Source organism: Platalea leucorodia (assembly GCF_965183815.1).
Source record: "Platalea leucorodia genome assembly, chromosome: 3".
NCBI classification, from domain to species: domain Eukaryota; kingdom Metazoa; phylum Chordata; class Aves; order Pelecaniformes; family Threskiornithidae; genus Platalea; species Platalea leucorodia.
The window spans coordinates 30450860-30475463 of NC_138825.1; the positions used below are offsets into that span (position 1 = coordinate 30450860).

The window sequence follows — 24604 nt, forward strand, 5'->3', positions numbered from 1 at the left end:
AAAAATAAAACAGATGCCGAATTGTCTTGCGTCTGTATTGGTGATGAAAAGGAAAAAGTATGGTATAAACTCTCCCTTAGCATCTGTGGAGAAGAAAAGTAAACCTGTCCTAAAACACTGTCCTGTTTAAGTGTGTGTGTTTTTGTGAGGAAAGAGAACAGTTGCTTTCTGGGCGCTGCCCCTCACAGTTGCTGGTCATTAAGAGCTCCTGTGGAATCCAAAGCCCGTGGCAGTTCATAGTAACTTTTTTAGAAGTCTGTAGATTTGTAAAACTTACTCTAGAAGGGTGGCCCTGTATTTGTTAAAATAGGTAAAAGCAAGCAAGACTAATATATAGAGTTGTGATGGCTTACCTCTTCTCTCAGCTCTAACAGCTCCGATTATCCTCAGAGTTACAAAATATAGCTAATATGTCTAATTCCACACTCACGACTATATTTCCAATTGATTCTCCCTCGCCTCCCGCCCCTGCTGAGTTAGAATACATTTGCATTCTCATTTCTTTTTCTACTCTAAGGTTGAGGTGAGGTGTCTGTACTTTAGTTCAGAGTGTGCAACTGGAACAACTCTACTGCTGTCACACTTGATCACGGGCTTTGATTTGCATCTGGCGCACCTACAGTGGCTGACGTTGATACAAAGGAAGGATAACCATTTCACTTGGTGCAGTCTGTTTTGGCCACGGGATGATCTGGAGAACTCTGTTTTGGTTTGAGGACCTTATGGCCACATAGCGTATTTTCTACCACCTGCTTGTACCAGTTGCTGTTCCTAGGTGTGCACCATGCATCTGTCTTAACAAGCAATGTGTAGCAGTTTTGTGCCTTGCTGAGAGGCCAGCTAAGCTATGAATCAGGCTCCTTTAGCGGGGGCGTTCTTTCTCTTTTATCCTCTGGAGAGACTCCGGCATCTCCTTCTGGGGCATTTGTCTTGTCTTCCAGAGGGACTCTGGCACCTGCTCTTTAAGATGACCATGCTAGTTCAGGTAACTACAAGATTTTGAATCTACTCAGATGAAAGAGTTCTGCTAAAATTCCTGTTCTTGAGAGCCTGTTTCTTCCTTGCAGTTCGTCCAATCCCACCGTATGATCAGTACACTATTGCTGCTGTGTAGCTAGGAAGGGCAACAGTCGTCATCACCTATGTACGGGAATTAGTTTTAGAAGACCCCAGTGAGACATTTAAATCAAACACTTCTTGGGAGTTTTACTGCCTTGTGTAAAATGTGGCCTTGGAAGAGAGGTCTTAGACTGGAAAGGCTGCCTGTACGAAGTGCATGTCTTCACACGTTAGGCTTTAAGCACCCACTGTTGCACTTCAGCTCCACTTGTATAGGGCTGCACTGCTTGCTTATGTGAGCAGAACTGTACTGAACGCATTCATTAATGCAGGTGGCTGCTTCTGTACTATCTGGCAGGGGAGAAATTCAGCTCTTAGTTTGTATGTTTATAAGCTAATGCCACACCCCACTTTGAATTCGTTGCCTGTTTATGCCCATAATGCAGGGATCCAAGAGGAGAGATCCTCTGGGGAAGGCGTTCACTGTTCATAAAAATCAGACCCGAAGTTCTTCAGAGGTGTTCAATGTGTTTATTAGCTATTTGCAGGATTTCCTATGATGTTGGAGATGGCATACTTCCTCAAGTTCTTTGTTCAGAAAAGCAAGGTGTCTCGCAACCTAAAATAATGAAAATATTTTACTCCAAAATAAAGAAATTCTTTCTACTATCAACCTTCAGCTTCTTGCACAGCTATTCTAATCTTCCTTTCCCATACTAATGCTAAGCAATACCTTGCCTTAAGACAGAAAGAGGCTTTTCCCGAAAGATTTCTTTTTGGGAATAACTGCCACAACGACCAAATAATGTTTGCTAGGATTTGTTAAAATTAACAGTAATAAAATTTGTATCCAACTGCGATAGTCTGAGACATCAGTAACAATATGGCAGGTCATGGCAGCATGTTGCTTTTAGCATGCACGCTTGTACAAAGTGCAAAATGTTGAAACCTAATTGTAGTAGCGTCCTTTGATAGCACAGATCATGCATTTCAAAATGTAAAGATCAAACCCATTATATATGTTTTACTCATGAGGAAGATGGAAGTAAACAGCCAGCATGACAATTTTAAGCACTTAATACTCTACTGTGCAAGACTCTTCCTGCTGGAACAATGTTTTGCACAACTTGGAACCTTTCATTCAAAGCTCTCGGCACATGAGTGGGAGTTTAATACTATTTTGAGGCTTAAGGTACAATGAGGTTCAATAATCTGGCTCTGTCACTGGCTCTTTTTTATACATACATATATATTAAAAATATATATATAAAAATATATAAAGATATATATACACATGTATATATTTAAAGTTTTATATGTACTAAAAAACTGCCGTTATTTATATATATAAGAAAACTAGCAGTTGCTCTTGCAATATGTATAAAAGGTTGCAAGAGCAACCTTAATTCCAGCAGTGGGGTTTTTTTTCTTTTAATACTTCAAACATACATTTATTGACTGCACCAACTACTAAGGTCGAAGTATCAATTGAGGGGACGCCTCCCTCCAACATGTTATGGATGTATGCAAAAAAGGGAACATACCTCGTTCAGTGAATCCTCCCAAGATGAATCACAATGACTGCCATTTGCCTGGATGTCTAAGATGATATTAGGGATCCAATTTCCTGGAACAATGAAGCTAGCGATCACTTGACATTGAATGAACAAGGAAAAAGGTAAGTGGGGATGTAAGTTGTTTAGGGATAGATAATTCTGCCTTCTGTCCTGACAGAATTTCTGTTGTTCCTTAAGAAAAAATAAAACAAACATATAGGGGCTTGCTGGATGAAATATTTGTATTTCTATTAACTACATATTTGAAAAACGTTTATATATGTAGCGTGTTTGTTCTCTCTCTAAGTCTTCTTGGAAAGATGTGCTTTTGTTCTTTCTGAGCAAAGACTGCAACAGCAATTGCATCTGCTATGCTTTCTCAACCATTGCAGTTGTGCTGCTAGCAGAGAAGGGGCATAAGGAAATCTAGAAAAGCTAATTCAAGATCTGTTTTGGTACTGATGGTAAAAGCCTCTCCCCCGATTAGATGGTACTAGAAAACAGTAAGGCTTGAACATACCTTTTGCTGGAAACAGTCCCAAAGCTAGTGTTAAGTTTCAGGTATAAAAGCGTCTACGCCTTGGCATTGTTGTCATTCTAACTTGGACTAACACCTGCCGTTTTGGCAAACTGGGAAAAGTAGGTTTTTACACAGCAGCAAAAGTAAGACTTTTATCTATGTGTTGTTGAGAACTGCAGTCTGACTGTATCAGTAGCTGGACTAGATGGTATTGGTTCACCTAGCCCTGTCCAACAGTTGCTATGTTGAGGCCTAGGAGAGACTGAGCCCAACTCATTCTCCCAGTCTTCCATTTTTTTTTCATCTCAGAGGGTTTCCTGAGCCTGTTGTCGTTTGTCACTATTAATATTTAACACATATGGGTTTAACTGTTTTCAGGCAGGTTTACAATACAGAGGTATCTGGTCCCTTTTAAGGCTCTGGGGAGTGCATCTTAGAAGCTGAGGTTTATCTATTTGTCAGTATGACTGCACATCTCATCTTTGCAGATAACGGGAATTAATTCAGAGCTTTAGGTACTGGATCATATTGTACAAATGAATGCATTTAAGGAGGAGTCAATCTCTATGATGTTTAATTACATGACTACTAATATTCTGGTTTAGTTAACTCCACGTAGCTGTAATATTCTTACCTTTGTTACTTGTTCTGCTGGCATGATCTAGTGCAGCCTTCCTAAGTTTCTGAACATATCGTAAAACTCCTGTTAGTGGTATTCGTTGATCATTTTCATATGCCGTGATAAAAACTGAAGGATAACACTAAGATTAAAAAACAAAACCAGTTAAATACTTGACAACTGATTTTTCTCATAAAGTGAGTAACAAATTCTTCTCTACTTATCTTACTGTACTACTTGTTATTGTTTATCTAAAAACACATCTATTACATAATTACCCGCTCTTAAAAAAACACTTTTATCACTCTAGCTGCAAGAAGTATTTTGGTGTGAAAAATTACTTCATATTAGGGGATAACCTACTTGCAAACGGTAACCAAAAACATCCTCTCCCCACTGGTAAAGGTCTGATACATGTCTGCTTGCTGACAATTACAAAAAAAAGGGGAGTAATAATCATGGAACGGTTCACCTTAGAACAGTAGTTGAGGTTTACTTTTGCAATCTTTCTACACATAAGAAGTAGTTGTTTTTACATAGTAAGATTTTACTTAATGAAGCTATGCCACACAGCTAACACATTACTTCAAGTAAACAAAGATTTCCTCTGAGATGACAATGTCAAAGCTATAGCTCCTTTTCCATTTCCTTGATTGTCTATGAAATGGTATTTAATCAGTGGAAAATGCCTCCTTCCTCCTGGGACAAACTCTGCAAAACCCAGCAGAACAACAGAAACCCCCCACAAAAGGAGAAAGTATTTTACATGTTGAGGTTTGTTATACGATAGAATAATCTATTACTTCCTGGCAGTCTTACAACAAAAACAGTTCTTGAAATCTATTGATTATTTAGGAGAAAGTGTTTGGTTAATTTCAGTAGTCACTTACGACTCCAAATATTGCTAAGATTATTACTGAAATAGTTTATATTTGTATTGATGATTCATTTTAACACAAAGCAGCAGCTAAGACAATTCTAAAATACTGGGATTTAAGGCACAGAAAAGGTAAAATAGACTTTTTTTTTTTTAAATTCCAGTTATTTGCTTTTTGATTTCTTATAAACTGCTACACTTTATTGCTGCAGTATTCCACACAGAAAGCATAGTTTTACCTGTGTCTTAATATTCTCGTATGGACAATAGCTTCTGATATACTGCATACATTTTTCATCTGCTAATGGATTTCCCCATTCTTCCTGTTCTTCAATTGTCAGTGGGAGATAAGTCTTCATCATTGTATTTAGAACATCTACGAAAGGAGCCTTAGAAGTTGTTGTAAAAAAAAAAAAAAAAGGTTGGCAAATAGGACACAGGACCTCAAATGCCTAGGTCAAGGTTTTCTCAAACAAATGAGAAAAGTGAATTCTGAATTGGAACGTTTCCAATTCTGAAACTGGTAGAATGAAACAGAAAATACAGTTTAACGTCATAATCCATAAAAGGTCTGCAGCACCTCACCTGTAAAACCATGGCTCTGATAAGTTCTGGATCAGTGTTGCACAGGGCTCCTGCAAGAACTCCTCCAGCACTGGCAGCTGCTAGTGCTGTGTATTTTGGCTGAGAAAATCCTAGTTCGTGCAGCAGCATGATGCAAGCCTTAAGGTCATGGAGACCTTTGAGTTTATTATGCTGACATCCATCTTTGTGCCAGCTAAGGCCTAGCTCTCCTCCACCCCTGAAATTTAAAGCAATTCAAGTTGGAGTCTCTTTGGAAAACATCACACGGCAAAGCGTCAGATAATGAAAGGACAGCAGCAGCCACAGAATTGCAAAACCATAGTTTGCCTTCCCAGTTAACTCTTCTCTATTCTTGTCTTCACCCGCCTTTATGGCTAAAATACACAACATGCAAACAAATCCATGCATGATGACTGATGAAAATCCTAACTGCATAAGGGCACTCCGTGCCCTTGTGTGCTTGTGTCCTGGAACTCACAGGAAAAGCACCACTTTAGGAAGTGACACCATCGTTGCAGGCAATACAAAATCAGACACTAATATTACCTTTTTAAACAAAAAACTATTAAGATACCTAAAACACTTTCAATACTTATACCACAAATACTAGTATTTATTAAAACCAGTAAAATAGTATTTCTCAGCTCCACACTGAGACTCTTGGGATTTTTCTTCTGCATAGCTTAAATTCTGAGACTGTTAGAAAGCAGTTGTTTTTTTTTTTTCCTCATTTGTGAATTTCAAATACTACTTGAAATGTTAAATTTTGTAATACAGAATTTTAAAATTTATTTATATTCCTTTCTACGCAACCAGAATTTTGGTTCTAAGCCACCTGAAGTCTCCTTATTCAGGTTTCAAGTTTAAAATGAATTAACTGATCAGTCTGCCAAAATTCTTCATCTTTGGATGAAGAATCCATCTTCGTCTAGGCCTGACATGCATCTTAAGATACTTAGAGGGGTGGGAGGAAGAACAGCACAATGCTTGCCACTGAATATAGCAGACTGAATGTATTTGTATGCTGAATTTGTTCTAGAACTGGTATTTCAAACACTTGCTCATTCTCCCCCTTCCTTCCACTCCCTAAAGTGATTCTTTTGTTATCTTCTTTACCTACTGAATTATTATCTCAATGAAACTGTGAAGCCTGTTGTACATAGTGGTTTTATAAAACTAGTAGATTTGTAGCTAAACTGGAGACAGAGGATTTAGCCAATAAAAGAAAAGAGCTATGCGTTATGTCCTTATTTGTTGCTGTAGAAGGCAAATGGCTTTCAGAAGACGCAGACTGAACATTAATACACAATGCCCTCGGAAAGGGAGGTAGCATGTCATTGCAATTTGAACATGTTATCAAATTTTTTCTTGAGCAAAGATGAGACAAGTAGTAATGAGACTTTAAGAGATTAAAAGTTACATACAACCATCCTGTTGATTTAAGAAACATAAATGCAGTATGTGGTCTTGGACATGTAATTTTTTTTCGTGAGGTAAATTCATTTTTTATTAAAAAATACTTTAAAAAAAGATCTAAACCAAGATGGAAGTGAGAAGCATGAAGAATTAGGTACAGCTACATGAAAAAATTATTTCTGTACCTCTTCAGTTGCATATCAAGAAATATCTGTATATCCCACAGATTAAAATCTTAATTCCATTTTATACTTGACTTACCTAACATGGCAATATGCTAATATCCAACCCTCTTCAATTAACATCAGCTTCTCTTCTTTAAAGCTCATGTTCAAATCTATGCCATAAGCTCCATATACATGAACCAGAAGTGGTTTCCTGTGTAGCTCTTTAGAATTCATATTATGAAAAACTGTAATTGGCACCAAAGTTTCATCCTGGAAATGAAGGAGTATTTTACAATAAAGGACATTTCAGAAATCTCAATGACACATGGCAATGAAAACTTCAATTATTTATTTTAAAATGTGTTTTTTTGATTACAGTAATTTTTTTTCACTTAGAATGTACAAAGCACTCTTGAAAAATAAAGCGAGAGACTGAACCTCTGCTGTGTAGGCTTACGGATGCAGGGTATAAAATTCATTTAAGTGCAACACCTGAGGAGTTTTTAAACTACCAAAGCACCCAAGTCTTCCTTCCTCCTTTAACAACAAGAATATCTATTATTAACAAAACAATTTACCACTTACTGCAGCACAAACTCTTTATTAACATCTCCAATTTTTTAAACTCAGGCTGTTAAAACTTTCCTTTCTGGATCTATACTGTGCAGCTGGTTGTGGGGTGTTCTTTTCAACAGCTGGCATCTTTTTTCATTTATCATGGAGAGTATGATACCATACATCAACTAGCAATTCTAAGTTATACTATACTAAGATTCTTGACTCATTGTGTATTGTTATCTCCTCTAGCATAGCCAGGTTAATGACAAAAAATGTTATCACGACTCTTGTTCTTCTCTATAGCACTGAAGAAAACACCCACTGTTTAGTAACTATAGCACCAACTGCTCTTTATATTTTTTAATCTCTATTCCCTGCCAAATGCATTTTCTTTAAATGGGTGGGGAAGAAGGGAAGAATAAAGGGAATGGGAAAAGGACTGAAAAATCTTACCTTGCTTTTAGCTAGTAAACGTGTAGTGTGACAATTCGTAATAATTGGTACCTCTTGCACAGCTTGTTCAATGAGATTATTTTCTTTAAATGAATATGCAAAACGCTTAGGGGGGTGTACTGGGGAGGTGAGCTGAAAATAGCAAGTGCTGGTGGTATGTTCAGGATGAGATTCCAATTCAAATTCACAGGCCCACATAGGTAGCTGAAAAAACACAGCATTTCAAGTGAGATCCGTACACTGCTTCTGTAAATTTTGCCTAGTATGTCCTTCAGAGAAAAAGATTTTGAATATCAAGCTAATTATCTTCAGTTTGTATGTAGCACCATCTGTATTTTTTTAAAATTCAGTAATGAAACAGTCAAAAAGTGAAGGACTTTTTGGCAAACTTTCTCCCTAAGGCCACTGGATCAAGTCCAACAATGAAATAAAAGAAAAATAAATATAAATTCAGTTTAAAATGGGCATTAGTGCAGGTTTTTTTTAAAAACTAAAACATTCTTTGAAATTATTCTGCATTGTTTTTATTTTTTTAGATCCTATTTCCCCTCCGATTTCCAGTCCTACTTCAACATGTTATACAGCCAAGTCCATGTCAGTTATGCTTTTGCTGTGAGTTAGCTCAGTAATGCTAAGCCACTGAAAACCCCTGCCTCTTAACTTTGTTCCTAGTGCCAGCCATTGTGAAGAACAAAACCTTTTCCTGGCACATTCACCCTCAGACACTTACTGCTATTATATTTAAGATTTTTAACTCTGCTAAGAATAAAAGAAATCAAGATTCATTCTTTGAGAGCAGCAGGGACATAGTCAAACCCTCTGCCAGGCCACTGCTTACTTGGGTTAGGTTGCTAGAGACTTCTGAAATGGCAGCAAAAGTCCAAGTTCTCCAGAGTAACTGCAGGCCCTTTCTGAATGAATAAACTATGACCGTTTTCAAAAATGAAGGTTTCAGAGACCATACAGCGTACTTTGTTGAAAACCTTTTTCTGTAGCAGTCTTATAGAATGCAGCATTGGTAGCTTGTCGCAATAAACTTGCGAGTAGTTCAGATTGTATTTTTCAGGCAAACAAATCAATTAACTTGTCTGAATGGTCTCCAGAAATCATGGTTTTGAATCGAGTCACTGTTTTTAATTCACAAGTATTTAGCAACAACTAGAGAAGGGAAGAAATACTTTGCACAAATTGTACTGCAATATCAACTCTTCCCATTCATTATGGGACGGTGTCCATATTTGTCTTCTGAATGTTCTAATCTTTCTGCTGTGGGAGGGCCAGGCTTATTTCCTTGCTTACACTGATGAGTGTAACCAAAAATAGGCCCAGTAAAACTAAGTAGAGTGTTTAGGGAATCAAGTCCTGTTTTACATTAGAAATCAGCTGTATTGTAAAGAGCTTGACAGCAGTAAGTCGAAGAAAGAACAGACTCATAGGATAGCTGCTCTCTAACTTTCTAAGTAAGTGCTACAATAAGCCACTACATGAAATCCTGAAGAACAGCCACAGGTAATACAATTAGTCATAATGACAAACTTGGCAGTATTATAGTTTCCAAACCACTTCTACTCTTGGACTTTATCTTTGCTTTCATTATGTTATGTTAAAAAAAAATGAAATAGTGCTGGAAAAATATTATGGTGCTTAAGCCAAGCTAAAACATACCTTTATTGACTGAACTGAATGTGAAACAAAAGAAATCACACTTAAGTAAAGATGGCCAGCATTCTTCAGGAACATAACACAGTGATCACTGAACAGCTCCAAGTCTACTAGCTTGGTTTTCTCCTCTGGTGCATAAACTAACTGCCAGTTCTCCATGCTGCTGGAAGCTACTGGTGCCTTCATCAACTATAAAAACAAAAACCAACCCTGCATTACTAAGATGTAGTAAGAGTTACAAGAGAGCTGTACAGACATACAGGTGAGCTCATGCAACATTTTTATTGCAAAAAATTATTGGTTTGTATTGGGGCGTTTTGCCTGACTAAAACCTGAGGTTTTTAACCTCCCTTTACTTGGGCAAAATGGAAGAACAATTCAGTAACATTTGGAAAAGTAAGTTCAATTCTCATAGATCAATCTATAGAAGACTTTCATGCAATAAGTGCTTTCAGTGTGGCCAGCAGAACTGTAGGTGGTTTGGTTACATAGACTGAGATCACTAACTTAAATTTTAATATAGGGGAAATGACTGTTAAAGCATACTCATTTCTTGATGCTACCAAAGGAGTTAGACTCGAATTGGCATGCTACAGGCAAGACTCCATGTACTACTATCAGTCTGTCAATCCATGCAGCTGTGTGTAATTCTCTTCAATTATTTCAGTAAACTGTGAAGCACAGAGTTAAAAGTCAGCCTTACTATTTCTATATGATCTGCAACAGGTATCTGAATGAATCCTATGAATCTTACTATCAGTTAAAATTACCTTATATTCTGCAGGTTCTCCATATGTAGTAAGAATATATAACTCATCATTTCTGTGCTCAATGTGGTAAATGACCCCTTTTGTTCGTGCTTGTACAAGAGCAGGTAACTTAAAAGGATGTCTACAGTCAACCAGCCAAACTTCCGAGGTTGTCTTGCTGTTGCTGTTGATAGTGAGAAAACGCCTGTCTTTTGTGCAATATATGTCCACAAAGAATCTGTAAGGAATAATTAAAAAAAAAAAAAGTTAAAGTTGATTAGTATTTTAAAAATACATTGGTTGTTTCAGAATCATGGGCTTCCATCTGCAAGGTAAGAAACAGCATGCCTGTAAGTAGGCTGGAGAAATTCCAGACTACTTGGTTCCCAAAGCCACTCCTGCTGCATTTATCCTGGGATTCAAAAACCCACAATTTTGTGTGTGCGGAACCTGAAATCTACAAGGAAAGCAGTTCAGCTGTTGCCCAATTGAACCCAGGTTTTTGCATCACTGAGATAAGACTGGAAGCTCATTGAAGTATATAGGATTTAAAATTCAGGCAAAACATAGACCTTTTTATTGAGTTCATAACCCTATTTAAAAAAAAAAAAGTAGTAATGGATAATGAAAGCGAAATTAATAAAGGCCATCATGTGGGAACAGCAATAACAAAAGAAAAGTAGGAGCTATTATAAAGATAAACTGATAAAAAACCTTAGTATTACTGACCTAACTTTGTCTGAAGCAAGTAAGACAAAAAAGACTTTTTTTTTTTAAGTACAGAGGCCTATATGAGACAAGACAGACAGTGTTGCAGTGATAAAGCTGAAAACTAGGAACTGGTCTTGGAACTATCTAAGAAACTAGGAACTATTTACTGGTTTTAAATACTTCTAAAATCTAGAAACAGAAAACAGCATGATAACCAGTGGCTGGATGCTAACATTAGACAAGTTCAGGCTGAAATACAGATTCAAATTTCTGTAAGTCACCCTAATTAACTGGAATGTCACATCTTGGGACATAGCAATTTCTTTGCCATTTTGAATCTTTAAGACTGGATGTCTCTAAAAGCAAAACTGTCCAACACGAAGATGCAGAAGATTTCATCAAGAACTTGCAGGGTTGAGCACCGTAATCTGCATTACACAGATCAGATACATGACTGCAATTATGATCCCTCTAGACTTCAAAATATTTGACTGGTGAAGGAAAGGATGATTTAGATAGCATTTTCAGTGCCTTTAATTATTTCCAGGTGGAGGAAGTCCAAATTTTTTGGTACTATTGTTTTTTCTAATTGCACCCTCTTGACATCTTTAGGAGGACAGGCACAGCGGGGGATTTAAAGTCTGCAAGGAATCAGCCTCCTGCCTCTCCAATACACACAAATTTGGCAAGAACACAGCACTACATTCAGCAGAGATTCCAACAGTTCAGCTCTGCTGACCTTACCTCTAAGAGAGTCAAGCTGAAATGCAGGTTAACTTCTCCCCGAGGACTCTGACCTTGATATTACATTTTTTTTGTCTTTGTAGCTTTTTTTTTTTTAAGGAAGTCAAGAAATTTTCAGCTTCTAAAAAAAGAAAAATATTTTTCTGCACCTAAAAGAGCTGGTGAGATGTAGAATAGAACTGCTCAATGGCAATACAAAAGAATGTCTTGCCATCTCCGATGAACAACTGAGTTCAGTTATGAGCTGCAATAGCACATGAACCTTTAGAGTAAGTTTCTAGTAGATTTACTGTAATGACTATGACCTTCAGAATTATGCCAACAGTTTCCCTGTGGGGAACTGTCAGGTCAGTGCAATTTGATTTTCCAAAAGTATGCATCAAATGCAGCTGGAACAAAAGGATCTTATTTACTTCATCTCAGTTGCAGATTTTTTTTTTTTTTTAGATGTAAGTATAACTGAAATTTCTTTACTGAATATGTAACTCGAATTAAGAATCACAAACATTTATGGAATGCTGTATAAATCTACCACATGCTATGTGGCTGAAAAACTAGTTCTGCGCTCAATTTAGCAAGAGCCTTCTTGTCTTCCTAAACCACTGCTTAAAGAAAGGTTATTGAGAGGGTATTCAGTCAACAACAGTTCTATCTCTGGGAATGCTGTAATGATTTTGCTCATCCGTTACCCAGAGCAAGGATTAGCCTGAATGTCTATGTTTTTTAAAAGATGTATCAGACATCAATAGCAAAGAAAACAAAATGAAATCCACAGTCTGATTTACCCCCTATGAAACTGCCACACATTCATTAAAGGACACCCTGACCTAAGACTGACCTTGACATTTATAAACTCAGCTGAACTCGTGAGGTAAGAGAGGAAAGTTAAATCTCTGTTGATCACATATCAAGAGGAGAACAGAGCGCATTCTCAGACTGCATAAGGCACTACTGACAGCAAAACACAACTTAAAAATGTCTTTTAGCATTTGGAATATGATATGGAAGAATTTTTTTTCCAAACCAGTTCTATTTTACATATAAAATACTCTAGCATATGTAAAGGACTTGTTAAGTTTCGGTAAGTATTACCTTGCATCTTGTTCTGTATAAACTAACTTAGTATGTTTCTGATTAGTGAAAGTGGTCATAAACACATTCTGGCATTTAAGGTTCTTCTGACTTGTGTAATACAGAACATCATTTGTAGCCCATTCTGGAAAAAAGACAAATGCATATCAAATTTGGAACAGTATATACTATTACTGAGAGAAAATGGAGCTTCATGAACACTGGACCCAATGGTTGCAGCTGACATGGAACTGAGGACAGCACTTCAACATCCCAGAGGCTGGGGTAAGCCACAAAAAGATTTTTCCATGTTTTCTCTGAATCCCACAGAACAAGAATCTCGTAATATCTTTGGGGAAAAAAAAAAAAAAAAGGCAGAGGACAATGTTCCAGGGCCCAAGAAGAGGAAGCTCTTGACCCTGTGGGGGTTCTGGAGGTAACAGGAAAATAGATGATGTGTGGCCGTTTAAAACTGAGCAGAGAACCAACAGAGGTTTACATGGAGTCAGCAAGACAATAAAGAGGGTATGTGCTCTGCACCACTGCATGTGACCACATGCAAACCATTTAGAGAAAACAGATGATGCATGTGCCCCATGGGTACTGCTGAGATAAAAATTCTCCAGTTTTCTATGCTTGTACATATATTCATCAACATTAAAAACGTATAAACATAGGAACCTTGCTATTCTGAAGTTTAGTAATCTGACTGATCCAGCCAAATTACTGCTGCTCCTACAGCCACCAGAATGATGTTTAGTACATATGCTTTAAAAAGTTATTGTATGCTGTCTTATGAATAAATACTAATTTTCAGTACAAAACCTGAGGAAGTACCACACTGAAGTAATGCAAACAATTTGCTATCTGAACACCAATGTGGCTCCAAGGTGCACAGGCAGCTGAGGGTTCACTATGAAGATGAGCCTTTAGAAGGGACATCCAAATTCTTCTATAGCCTAGCATTTGAAAAACCACAGATGTAAATTTTCAAGAACTTTCATTTCTCTGCCTGCTATTGTGTATCATGCAATACAAGCATGTACTTTGCAAGTGATCATAAGACCTTATTCTCTTGCTCATGATTGAGGTACCTCTGTACTTCATGATACCTCTGTACCCCACTTACATCTGAGTAAGTTTACAAAATGGGTGTAATCTCTACCATTCTGACAGTAATTTTTTTGTACTCTTATTATCTGCCATAATCTGTCACACCTATGTAGGCAACAGGGAGTTGGATTCTTAAATGTACTCATTCTTCCAGACAAACCTAGATACATGTTCACATCAAGTACAGTGAAAAATGTCACTGGCAAATTTTCAGGCCTGGTTTTCAGCAGGCATTATAAACTTCAATTGCGCAAACACAACGTTAGATTCTTGCTACTGTTCATTTTTGTAACTAGGAAGTTTTACCTAGAGTTTTAAATTCTTGCCCTGCCCAGGTAAATTGCTTACTGCACGATATGTACTTGATGGCATCTAACAATATAATCCAAAATACAAGATGTGGAACATCATTGTATACACACTATTACACTCTTTTTGCTGTATTCTTTACAATACTATAAAAAAATAAAGATTTCCCATTCACTTCAGTTTACCTCTGCAATGTAAAGCTCTGTAATCTATTCTGAAAGAACTGACCCAAGACCTGACTGACTTCTTTGGGCTCTGAATTGTGACCCATATCCTAGAGTCCAGTTGAAATTCCGGCCAATACTTAATAGTAGGTAGCACTTCCACACTTTTCAGTGAAGCTAAGTGCCTTCAGCTATCAGTGGCTTCAGTAGTAGCTGTAAGGGTTTAGTAACTAGAACATTTCTCAAAAAGATCTTTATATTGCAAACAGTTATGTCAGTAAATTTTTAAAGAAGCTTATTGAATTACATAAAAATAATGATATGCATGACTGTTCAAACATGTATAAATGCTTGCTTTTACAATGAAGGAAAACTTGTATCATGAAAGCAGCCACTTTCATCTACATCAGATAACTTGTAATTGTGCAGTGTGGAAGAAATCTTAAATACGAAATAATTCAACAGCTATGAGGATTAAATCTAAAAATGTCTAAAATGCTGTGTTGAAAGCTGGTGTGATCCACAGGATATTTATAAACAACTTACCAAAACTAAAGACATTTGGAATTACTTTTTCCATGACAGGAAAATGACCAAGTTTCATAATAACGCAGGTTGCCTCTTCAGAATTTTTACTTTTTAAGCTGATAGCGATGTATCTCTGATCTGGTGAAATTCTGATCCGTTGAATAAAGGCATCAGAAAAGCCAAGATCTTCTGTACTGAATAAAATGTCAACATTTTCTTCATCTACTACATAAAAAAAAGACAGCAAAAAAATCCTGTGATTAAGGCACTGTCAAAATGAATAGTGTTTGTTAATACCTGTATTTACCAAGTCTGCCTGCAATATTCACAAGCATACTACTGGAATTTATTAACACCAAATATTTGTCTTGCAAGATATTTGCAAATGCACTTTGTTAAAATAAACAAAAAGTCACAGTTCTAGGAAAAAAAAAAGTCTTGTAGTTATTATTAAAAATATTTTAAAAATGTAGATCTTGGCTTCTAATAAATGTATTAAATTTTAAAGTTCAGATACCTAAAGCACAGTTGCTTTTACCAAATACAATTAGTACATTTTTTTTCCACCTCCTCAGAAATAAAAAAGCATGAATGTGCTTGTCATTTTTGAAACTGTTAAGTTAGGGCTCTGAAAAGAAGTGACTTTTCTCTTTCCTCTCCAGAAACTTGCCTTAGTATCAATATATATACTATTCCCTGACTCTCTTCACCTCACCTTTTCAGATTCAGGATTCCAGAATTATTAATTAATCATTAAAGAATTTTATAAAAGTTTTTTTTTTAGTTTAGTTTCTTTAAGAAACAGAGCAATTAAGCTTTAATGTAAGAAAAGTACAAAGTGATACATGCACAACATTTTTAACAATCGTACCATGTTAGGAAGAGAAATCCCTTACCATCGTCTGCTTTTGAAAGAAATATGCAGCCATTCTCTTCAAAGTACACATTCTCTCCAAACCTGATCTGTTCAATACAAAATAAACATGTTTCAAGTCCAACATATAGTCAGACTATTTCCTTAGACTCCCTATATTCAATCATTGTTCTGTACAACACAATTGTAACATACACAAATGACAGAATATAGCACGTACATTTGATACTAAAGAAGGAATTGCACGCATCAGAAAGGTTCTTTCAAAGTTATGGTGCTTAAGCTACCTATACTTGCTGTAAATTTAACAAAAGGCTCAGATCACCCACAATTGCTCTTGTAACTTACAACGTCTTGTATTCTTTATCGAAGTCAGATGACTATTGTATCTTTACTTGCTTTTGTCTATGCAGAAATTAACATAAATACACTATGATAACAGGTATAAGCTGTTCTAAACACATGCTGTTACTATCCACAATTATTAAAATATTCAAAATTCAAACTTGTCACCAGAAAATAGTCAGTAAAACAGCATTTTTACAGCACGAATGGCTTTGCTGCCTTTTATTTGTACTCAATTATGAGAAATGTTTGTATTTTTTGCCACTTACCCTTGGGCTTCCTGAATTGAATGTATACTTGTGCAATTCTTCTAAATTTTCCTTGATTCTTTTTGTCATAGCTTTGTATCTTGCTGAAATGTCATTCCAGTTTTCCCGCTCTGATTTCAGAAGATTCTTGTACAAAAGCTCTGATGTTATTACGGATGTATTTTCCTTCCTTTTGGAAGGGATTTTTGTTCCTTCCTGTCAAGTAAGTGAAGACAACAATGGCTACAAGCCAGCGCTCTGTACTCAAACATGAATATATTCAGGCAATAATGATATTTCCAAAACCAACTTTACATTATTGCAATAGTTAATGCCATTAAAAAGAAAAACCACAGTTGGAATAAGTTTTTCTTTTCAATTCTTCCTGGTCTTTTAGGGAGGCATTGTCAAATGTGCTTTACTTGACACATTTATTGAGGTCTTCTCTTCAAAATTTAGGGTACTACTAATGTATGTTTTTAATTGATTATATGTAAATATGTTTGTTCTTGTTCTAGAACTAGTTTTTAGTTAATTTTTATGGAATTCTGTTATTTTTCCTTCTTCAGAGGTGTTTTTGCATAATTTTCCTGTCTTAAGAGTATCATTTCTTACTTCTTTTCCTAGACAGCAATGCCACCCACACCTCTGTCCCTGTACCTAGGAGTCCTAGCAGCTTGTTCAGGTTCTTGCTCCACGTCCTCAGAAGTGTTAGTATAAATGTTCATAAGGCACAGAATCAAGTGAAGCAGTGAACTGATATGGGTTCTGCAATAATTTTATCAGGAACAAGCTTAACAATCTGGTTTTCCACGATCCACGAGCAGGCTAGTGCTACCTTATTGCCAACAAAGCTGTCTTCTCTTGTAAAAATGTTAAAAATGTGTTGAAATTGCTAGCACAGTGCTACTTCTTTTTGCTTACTGTAAAATCTTGTTTGATCGAATAATAAGCTTAACATATATTACAGTACGTAACACTCCACAGATCACACAAAGTAGCATTTTATAACATTCAGTATATTATGCGAATGTGTCTAAACTTAAAAAACAGCATATGCTTTTTACCCCATCCTCATTTTACATCAAGAACTGATGGTTTGTTCCTGGTTTGTCTCCAAAAATGTACGTGATCTAAAATGTGAATGTTATGAGTAGACTTTGAAAGGAGGAGAAACTATCTGCTCCAGTTACCAAACTCCCTATGAATGTAAACCACATAATTCATGACAGCATACTGGTGTTCATTACTGGTTCAGATCAACAGTCCCTCTAGCCTAGTATATCAAATCAGAAGCACAAGTCAAAGGAAGCCCTTTTAAAAAAGCTCTGGAGCAACTGTGTAATTGGTCAAGGTAAAGAAATTGCAGGATGTGTTAACTGCACCACTGTCACTGGAAAAATTGCTGTAAGAAAACACCATTCCCCAAACCAGAAGCAAGCAAACAAAAACCCCAGGGGCCACAAATGGATACTTAGGGAAGCATAAGAATGGGACAAGCACAACTGATATTCCCTGGCAAGTATTCCCCCAGCCTTCAACAATTTCAATTCAGGAATTTCCTGAGCTGAATATGGCTTCTGGATATTTAAAAGGTCTCTTTCATGTACATGTATCATCTACCCTTGTACCTATGTAAAATTTTTGATCCACAACTTATTTTGGCCACTTCCACACTTTATGAATCTTTTGATGATTCCCCTCCTTTTGTTTTCAACAGTTCTCATTGTATTTATTTGGAAATATTATATAGAGCTGGTGGCCACAGTGTAGGTATACATTAGAGTTACTGTACACCTCCCTGCCTAGGGAAAAACAAGTCACCTAGAAGAGCATCTAGAAAGATTTTAGATAGCGGAGGACAGCAGAGGATGTCAGTGACAATCAGTTTGCAAACATTTGCTCCAAAGCAAACAGGCACAACTTCCTTTCAGGTGAAAACCACTTGTTTGTATCCTGGAACCAGTGTCATAGACCAGCTTTTCTAACTGTGTTAGTGAACTGCCAACAAATAAACAGAACCACATGTTCTCATCCATCATGACTTCCTATGTTGTCCTTGAAACATTTGTTTACACTTCAGACACAAACTTTGGAGCTGTTTACATTATAGTTAGAAATAAGTGGGTTACAACAAGATGATCTTTGGGTCACCTTTGAAGAAACACTGTCAACTTGAAACAATTTTAGAACAACCACACATCCATCTGAAAACACATTTAAGATAAAATAAACCAAAACACCAATCTTTTTAAAGAGCATTACCAGCATTTATACATTATGCACATAAATCGGTTTACAGGCTGTCACACTGCAGTAAGCTTTTATGATACCTTTAGCAAACTCTGTATTAGACACACAGGAACAGAAGACCTGAAATTATTTCAGACCATTTTCTGATTCTGTGCATGATACATTGCCACTGATTTACACAATATTTACTTACAGAAATACATCCAAGTACCTTTTAAAGTCTAGTTTATCACATGTGAATACAATTATGAAAAGTCAATAGAATATTTTAGTATTTAATATGGTGCAAACCGTGACTTACTGGTCAGCACAGAAAAGGTCAAGTTTTGTTGAGCCAGCTCACAGTGGTTAAGCCTGCTGTCATTAGTTTGGACACTTTGCCTCTACACTAGCTGCTCTATCCCTGCAGTTTTCTCCTGACACTTTATCTGAATCTTTTTGTAAGATACCAATTTTTAAAGATTGCTACAGCAGGAAAATCAACCAAAACACAGCTTTACATCAGAACAGTATAGTAAAGTTGAACAATGGTATATGTCTTTGAACATAACTGAAATCCTAGTATTTGTCCCCCTGCTTCAAGCCCTTTAGGAAAAATGTGTTTCCTTGACATCTGAAAAATATGGCTGGCTTCCTTAACAGATGTGCCAAGGTGGTTGCTGACGTTAAGTCTATACTTAAATGGCATACCTTGCAGGAAAAGAATCTCCACAGCAGGATGCTTCCAGGTGGCACAGTCCTGTGTGTGCATGTACTTGCTGAACAGTCTAGGACGTGGCTTTTTTTTTGTTTTATTTTACTATAAAGACACATTGTTTGAAGATGGTTATGCTTAGAGTAGCATCTGACACCGAAGCTCAGCCCTTGGAGAAGATTTCGCAGTCCAACACTTGGTGTCCTAACCTTCATGTCTTGACAGTCAACCTGAAATTTCTGAAAACCCCGAACTGCTGATCATTTACACTGTGTGTATGAAATATACATAACATAAACTGAAGGTAAAACTTCCTCTCTTTCAGAGGAATGAGATGGTTTCATTAGGCAAATCAGATGAGAAGGAACAGAAAAACTTAAGCTGTTTCTTAACACCTAGCACACACAGCTTAGTTTGCATATTAACCTGCTACATCACTGCAAAATGTGGTTCCCGGCGGTTGAAAGTTTAACCCCAGTGAAACTATCAATGAAGAGAAAGGAAGGTGCAACTGTGCGCGTTTAAATGTTGAAGGACCAAAAACCGGGAAGGTTTTGGAAAGTTTTTCCCCCCTTTATAAGTATCATATAACAATAAAATCACTTTATCTCCAGAAGGTAACTTGACAGCAAGAGCTGAACTCGCCCTCGCAGGAAAACTGACAGGGTTGCAGCTCTGCGGGGGGAAAGGTCCCGCGTGTTTCACCGCCCGCGGCCCCGTTCCCCCGTCCCGCCCGGGCGAGGGCCCGAGACGCCGGCCCGGCCCCGCTCCCCGCCAGCCCTGCCCCTCACCGCCGCGGCAAGGACTCGCCGTCGCAGACGGGGCTGGACCCGCTCTCCCTCCGGCGGGGCTGCCCGGGATAAGATGGCAGGCGAGCACGAGCAGCGCCCGGCTCCCCCGCGGGACTGCCCGTAGCCAAGATGGCGGCAGGGCGCTTCAGGCAGCCGCGGCGGGCGAGCACCGCTGATGTCAGCGCGGGGTCGCGGAGCCGCGGCGGGCGGGCACGGTTTCCTCAAGTCGCTCCCGTTTCGCCGCCGGCCGCGGAGGCCACAGGCGACCCTCCCGTGCGCCTGAAGAGCCGGGCGTAGCGCGGCGGCAGCGTGCGCCTCGTCGGCAGCCTGGCTCCTCACCGCTGCCCTTAACAAAGATGGCCTCCCACTTCCTCCCCGTCAAGCTGGAGGCTCGGCGGCAAGTCCCCGCCGGCCAGGGCAGCGCTCCCCGCGCAGGGAGGGGTGTCTGCGCGCTCCCCGCCGCCGCATGGCCGAGGCCGCCGGCTCTCCGCGCCGCCCCGCCGCGGGCAGGTGCGAGGCGAGCGGTGCGGGAGCGGCGAGAGCCCGCTGGAGGCTGCTCGGACAGGTAGGGGGAGCCCGCGGGCGGGAGGGGCTGCCGGGATGGCGGGGCGGGCCGGCGGCGCAGCCTGAGGGGAGCGCGTCCCCGCCGAACGGCGCTCCCGGCCCCTGAGGCGGCGGCGCCTCGGGCCGGGGCGGTTCGTGTCCCCTGCCGCCCCTCCGCGCTGGGCTGCCGCGCCCCCGGGGGCGGCGGGCGGTGGCGGGTCCGTGTGGCCGGTAGCTCGCAGCGCCCGAGGGGCCGGGCTCTGCCGCGGGCGGGGGTGCCGGTGCCGGGGGCGGCGGGGAATCCTGCCGGCCTTGGAGGCGTGCGGGAAGCCGGGCTGCGAAGAGCTGCCCGCACCCCTGACTGGAGGATTGCGAGGAACGGTACGCCGGGGCTTGCAAAGGGTTTTGCAGTCCTATTCCTGGAAAAAATAGTAATAATAAAAATATATACATATATATACACACACACACGGCTCTTCTAAGCGTGCCTTCAATAATCCCAAAAGCAGTCTGTGGTCTTACAAGCAGTGTTAACGGGAGGAGGGCCAGCACCCCCGGCACCCTGCAGCCTGCGGGCACCAGCTTGGTGTTTCCAGGCTGTGGTTTGCCACCGTCCGTCGCCGGAGCTGGAGCTGGTTATCGTAGCTGCTGCCCCATTCCCGCCCTTTGACCCCTCCGAGCTGCCTGTCAGGGGAGCTGGGGCGAGACCCCGCTCGTCTGTCGCCGCTGGCGAGCGGCGGGGCCGTGGCTGGAAGAGGAGGAAGGAGCGGCGAGCGGTTACACCTGCGCTCCAGGTGAACAGCAGCTTGTTGGCTCCAGCCTTCCATACTTTTTGGGACCCTTTAGGAGCAGTGCAAGGTTGGGAAGGATTCCTCTGCAGATGAGCCTATGTGTAAAGGCTTAAAAACCTGAATCAGTTTCAATCAGTTGTTTTTGTTGTCGGACGTGATGTTTACGGCCCTAACTTAAACGTTTAGTTTTGTGTAAATGGTCGCCTGGAGCTGCCCATGGCAAGCTCTCCCCGAGAAGGCGGAGTGGTGGCAGCGGGGTTGAGAGGGGCACCTGGCTGCAGTCGGGTAACAGAGCAGGAGGTGTGAGGAGGTTAACATTGACCTTTTCTTTGTGTGTGTTTTTGGTTTGCGGTAAATTCGCCAGTCCTGTTCAACATGACAAACTTCTGGTTTATCATACTCTGAAGCAGGAATATGTCACAGTTATTGGTAGGAATATCAGGTTTGTCTTTACAGGTTTCTGTTTTAGCAGACTACACGAGCTGCGCTCTGCAGCTATACTAGCTGTTGTTTCTTTTCAACACACTGCCTTTGGCATATCCCTGTCTCTTAAAATCATAAGGAACTTTTCATAACAATCAAATAGGGGCACGAGGGGTGCATGTAGGTATTTGGGGAGAAGGCTTCTGTTTCTTCCTCAAACTACATCTATCCGTGACCTTTTCCTCTGCAGATTCCCTGGGTTTTTCCATGTTCTGTAGCTTTCCTGTTGATTTTTATATGGTATGATGAGCAAGGATCAATTTAATCTTACTGGTACATCTCAAGTAAAAATCAGTTCTGCACTCTTTACTACAGTGATGCTCAGATCTATCTATGGATTGGGAGAGGGTATCAACCTTCCTTCATATCCATCTTTAAAAGAACACTGTCAAAGTGTTTCTTACAGTGCTTTTAAAAATGCTTTTCATACTGCTTATAATAATGCCTTACATGAAATCAGTTCTGTGGTGTGTTTATATACTGAATTTGCTTTCGTTCAATGCATACACAAATTGATTTGCTATGGTAAGGATGCTTGAGTGTGTGCTTGCTGATTTAATTAAGAAAAAAGCCCTTTTATCAGGTATCCTATGAAGCTAGCATAAAGAACCAGGGGGTTGCATAATTACCTATGTGTTCTTTATCAATACAATGTTTTATGTATGTACTGAGTTTGAAGCTTGGCACTATTTTTAAACTTAGCTTGTCAGAATCAAGGAAAATATTTTTTGCTTAAAAAAAAAAAAAGCTAAGGTAAGTTTAACACATAGTGTGTGTTTATAAATGACTGGAGTAAATTCTCTAAGGCTGCTTTGAGCTCTACCAGTCTGTGCAATTGACGGCATTATCCAGTCTGTGGTCTTTCGCAGGGAAGTTAGAGGAATAGGCATTGATCCCTATATGTACACTTGCTCCCTGTAGAAAGTTTAATGAAAACTTTCCTGAAATCTGTAAGCTATATAGGTTTATCCTACCTGTTACCTTGCGCTTGCTCTTCTCACAGAAGTCTTGCTCACCTGCTAATGTGCTTTAGCTTCCAGAATTGAAAAATAGAAGCTAAATTGAGGACAGGGAAGTGGCTTGCTCCCCCCACCCCGAGCAGTAGAACTTTTAAACCAGTTTTTCTTCTCTTCCTGCTCCTCTCTCTGTGAAGGGTGCCTGTGCTCCAGATCTTTTTCCATGGTTTTGTTAGTCTTGAGTTTGTAAATTGTTTACAGTTGAATGAAACAATTTGGTAAATAAACTACTTGTAAAAATAAATAATGCACAATCCTACTGATTATATTTACAAACGGTGTAGTTATAGATTAGGCCATAGCTGATTACTTAGAAACTTTCTTGCCTGTACAAAATATCATGTTCCAGTCAGTGCCATAGAACTGCGTGGAGGTTTGTAGACTGTCAGTTGTTACTGAATTTGTCTTTTAGTGCAACTAGGCTATATACAATTAGAAGAAATATAGGGAGTTTCAGACCACTGCCTTTCTCTATATGTTTTTTTTTTCTGTTTGTTTGGGTTTTTTAAGAGAGATCAAACATCTTTAGGTTTTATAGGGAGTCCTAAATATGGTCCTAATATTGTCATTAAATGCTGAGGGCCTGCAATTGAGATCTGTGGTAATATTTTACTAGAATCTTTCTATAACAGGAGACAGTTTAGTGATGCTTTTTCTTAAATGTTTTGAGTGTTAATGAAGAATGAATTGCCTTAGAATTCTATATTGCTAGGTGAAGTTAGAGAGGAAAGAAAATGCAAGTTGGAGAGAGGGAAAACCACAAGGTAACAGTGTGAGCTTGCATTGTTTGGGGTTTTTTTATCATTGTTCTTGGTGTTTTTTTTCTTTTAAGACCTAATTTTTGGAAGAGAGTCTTTCATTACAGAACCTAAAATATTAATTATTTAGATAATATTTGTATGTATGACCCATGTACAAGCCCAACACTTGTGTACATCTATAAAGATCTTTGCAAAAGAAAGGGCCTCTCAGTACTGAAAAAAGATCTTGAAGAGAGTGAAACAAGGCTTCTGGAATTTTTAAAAATAAAAATATGCAGGAAAACTTAGCTGAAAGTTACTGAGGGAGGAGATAAGCAACATATCTTTGTAGCTTGTAACACAACTGTGATGCTTTTAGGAACTGACTCGAGGAAAAAAATATTTTGATAATTATATAAAAATACAGAGTTAGATATAAATAGTGTAATGTATTCTTCTTTTGTGCTCTATTTTCTCAGTTATAGTTAGGCTTTTAAAAGCTTTGACCTGCTGTTGTAATTTTCAGATCTTAGACCTCTTGAGTTTAGTTGGAGGCTGTGGGAGAAATGTTTTTTTTGAGTACTCAAATGCTCGTGAGATTTTCTGCTAACCCAGAGAATGCATTTTACAGAGTGGCTAGAAGATATCTCTGTAGAACAAAAAACTGAAAAGTGTTGTCACTCTGGATTTTTTTTCCTGTTAGTAATGGCTTCCCTTTGCTTTTAAAAAAGCCCCAAAACAACATACTTTTCTGAAAATTAGATCTTGGTCATTTTCTTTAGTTGTCAGTTGGGTCTGTTTTGTTTCTAGGCATGCTACTATTATATGAAGGTCTTAATTCTGCTAGTCTTTTAATTTGGTTCTCCTGTTTTGATGTTTTTGTGATTTCCTTCATATGTGTGCTTTTCCCATGTATTACAAAAGTAGAAGAAAGTGCGGACACGACACAGCTGGTTTTAATACTT

The 24604-nt window shown here is 39.0% G+C and overlaps 2 protein-coding genes across 2 annotated transcripts in view; one reads left to right on the plus strand and one right to left on the minus strand.

Annotated features, from left to right (window-relative positions):
* Window positions 1-1576: 1576 nt before the first annotated feature.
* On the minus strand, window positions 1577-19668 carry PREPL (prolyl endopeptidase like). The gene is made up of 14 exons (XM_082307305.1): window positions 19272-19668; window positions 16350-16544; window positions 15758-15824; window positions 14880-15086; window positions 12769-12892; window positions 10243-10459; window positions 9476-9661; window positions 7811-8014; window positions 6894-7069; window positions 5217-5433; window positions 4871-5020; window positions 3770-3896; window positions 2604-2686; window positions 1577-1678 (listed from the first exon to the last, which is right to left on the minus strand). The coding sequence occupies exons 1-14, from the start codon at window positions 19488-19490 to the stop codon at window positions 1598-1600; spliced, it is 2253 nt and encodes a 750-aa protein (XP_082163431.1). The 5' UTR covers window positions 19491-19668; the 3' UTR covers window positions 1577-1597.
* An 864-nt stretch (window positions 19669-20532) lies between these two features.
* The window catches only part of CAMKMT (calmodulin-lysine N-methyltransferase), a gene marked incomplete at both ends in the record, with an annotated part of 220940 nt that continues 216868 nt past the window's right edge, over window positions 20533-24604 (plus strand). The window contains one exon of the mRNA XM_082306402.1: window positions 20533-20631. Within this exon, the coding sequence (XP_082162528.1) occupies window positions 20533-20631 (99 nt within the window). The remainder of the gene's footprint in view (window positions 20632-24604) is intronic.

Bases quoted from the DNA above. Each gene is read 5' to 3' on its own strand.
- PREPL (XM_082307305.1), bottom strand. From the start codon at position 19,490: ATGAAGGTTAGGACACCAAGTGTTGGACTGCGAAATCTTCTCCAAGGG. The intron at 10,460-12,768 runs GTAATACTTACC...TATTCCTTACAG, and splicing joins TATACAGAACAAGATGCAAG to ATTCTTTGTGGACATATATT. The intron at 1,679-2,603 runs GTATGTTCCCTT...TCATTATTTTAG, and splicing joins GGGAGGATTCACTGAACGAG to GTTGCGAGACACCTTGCTTT.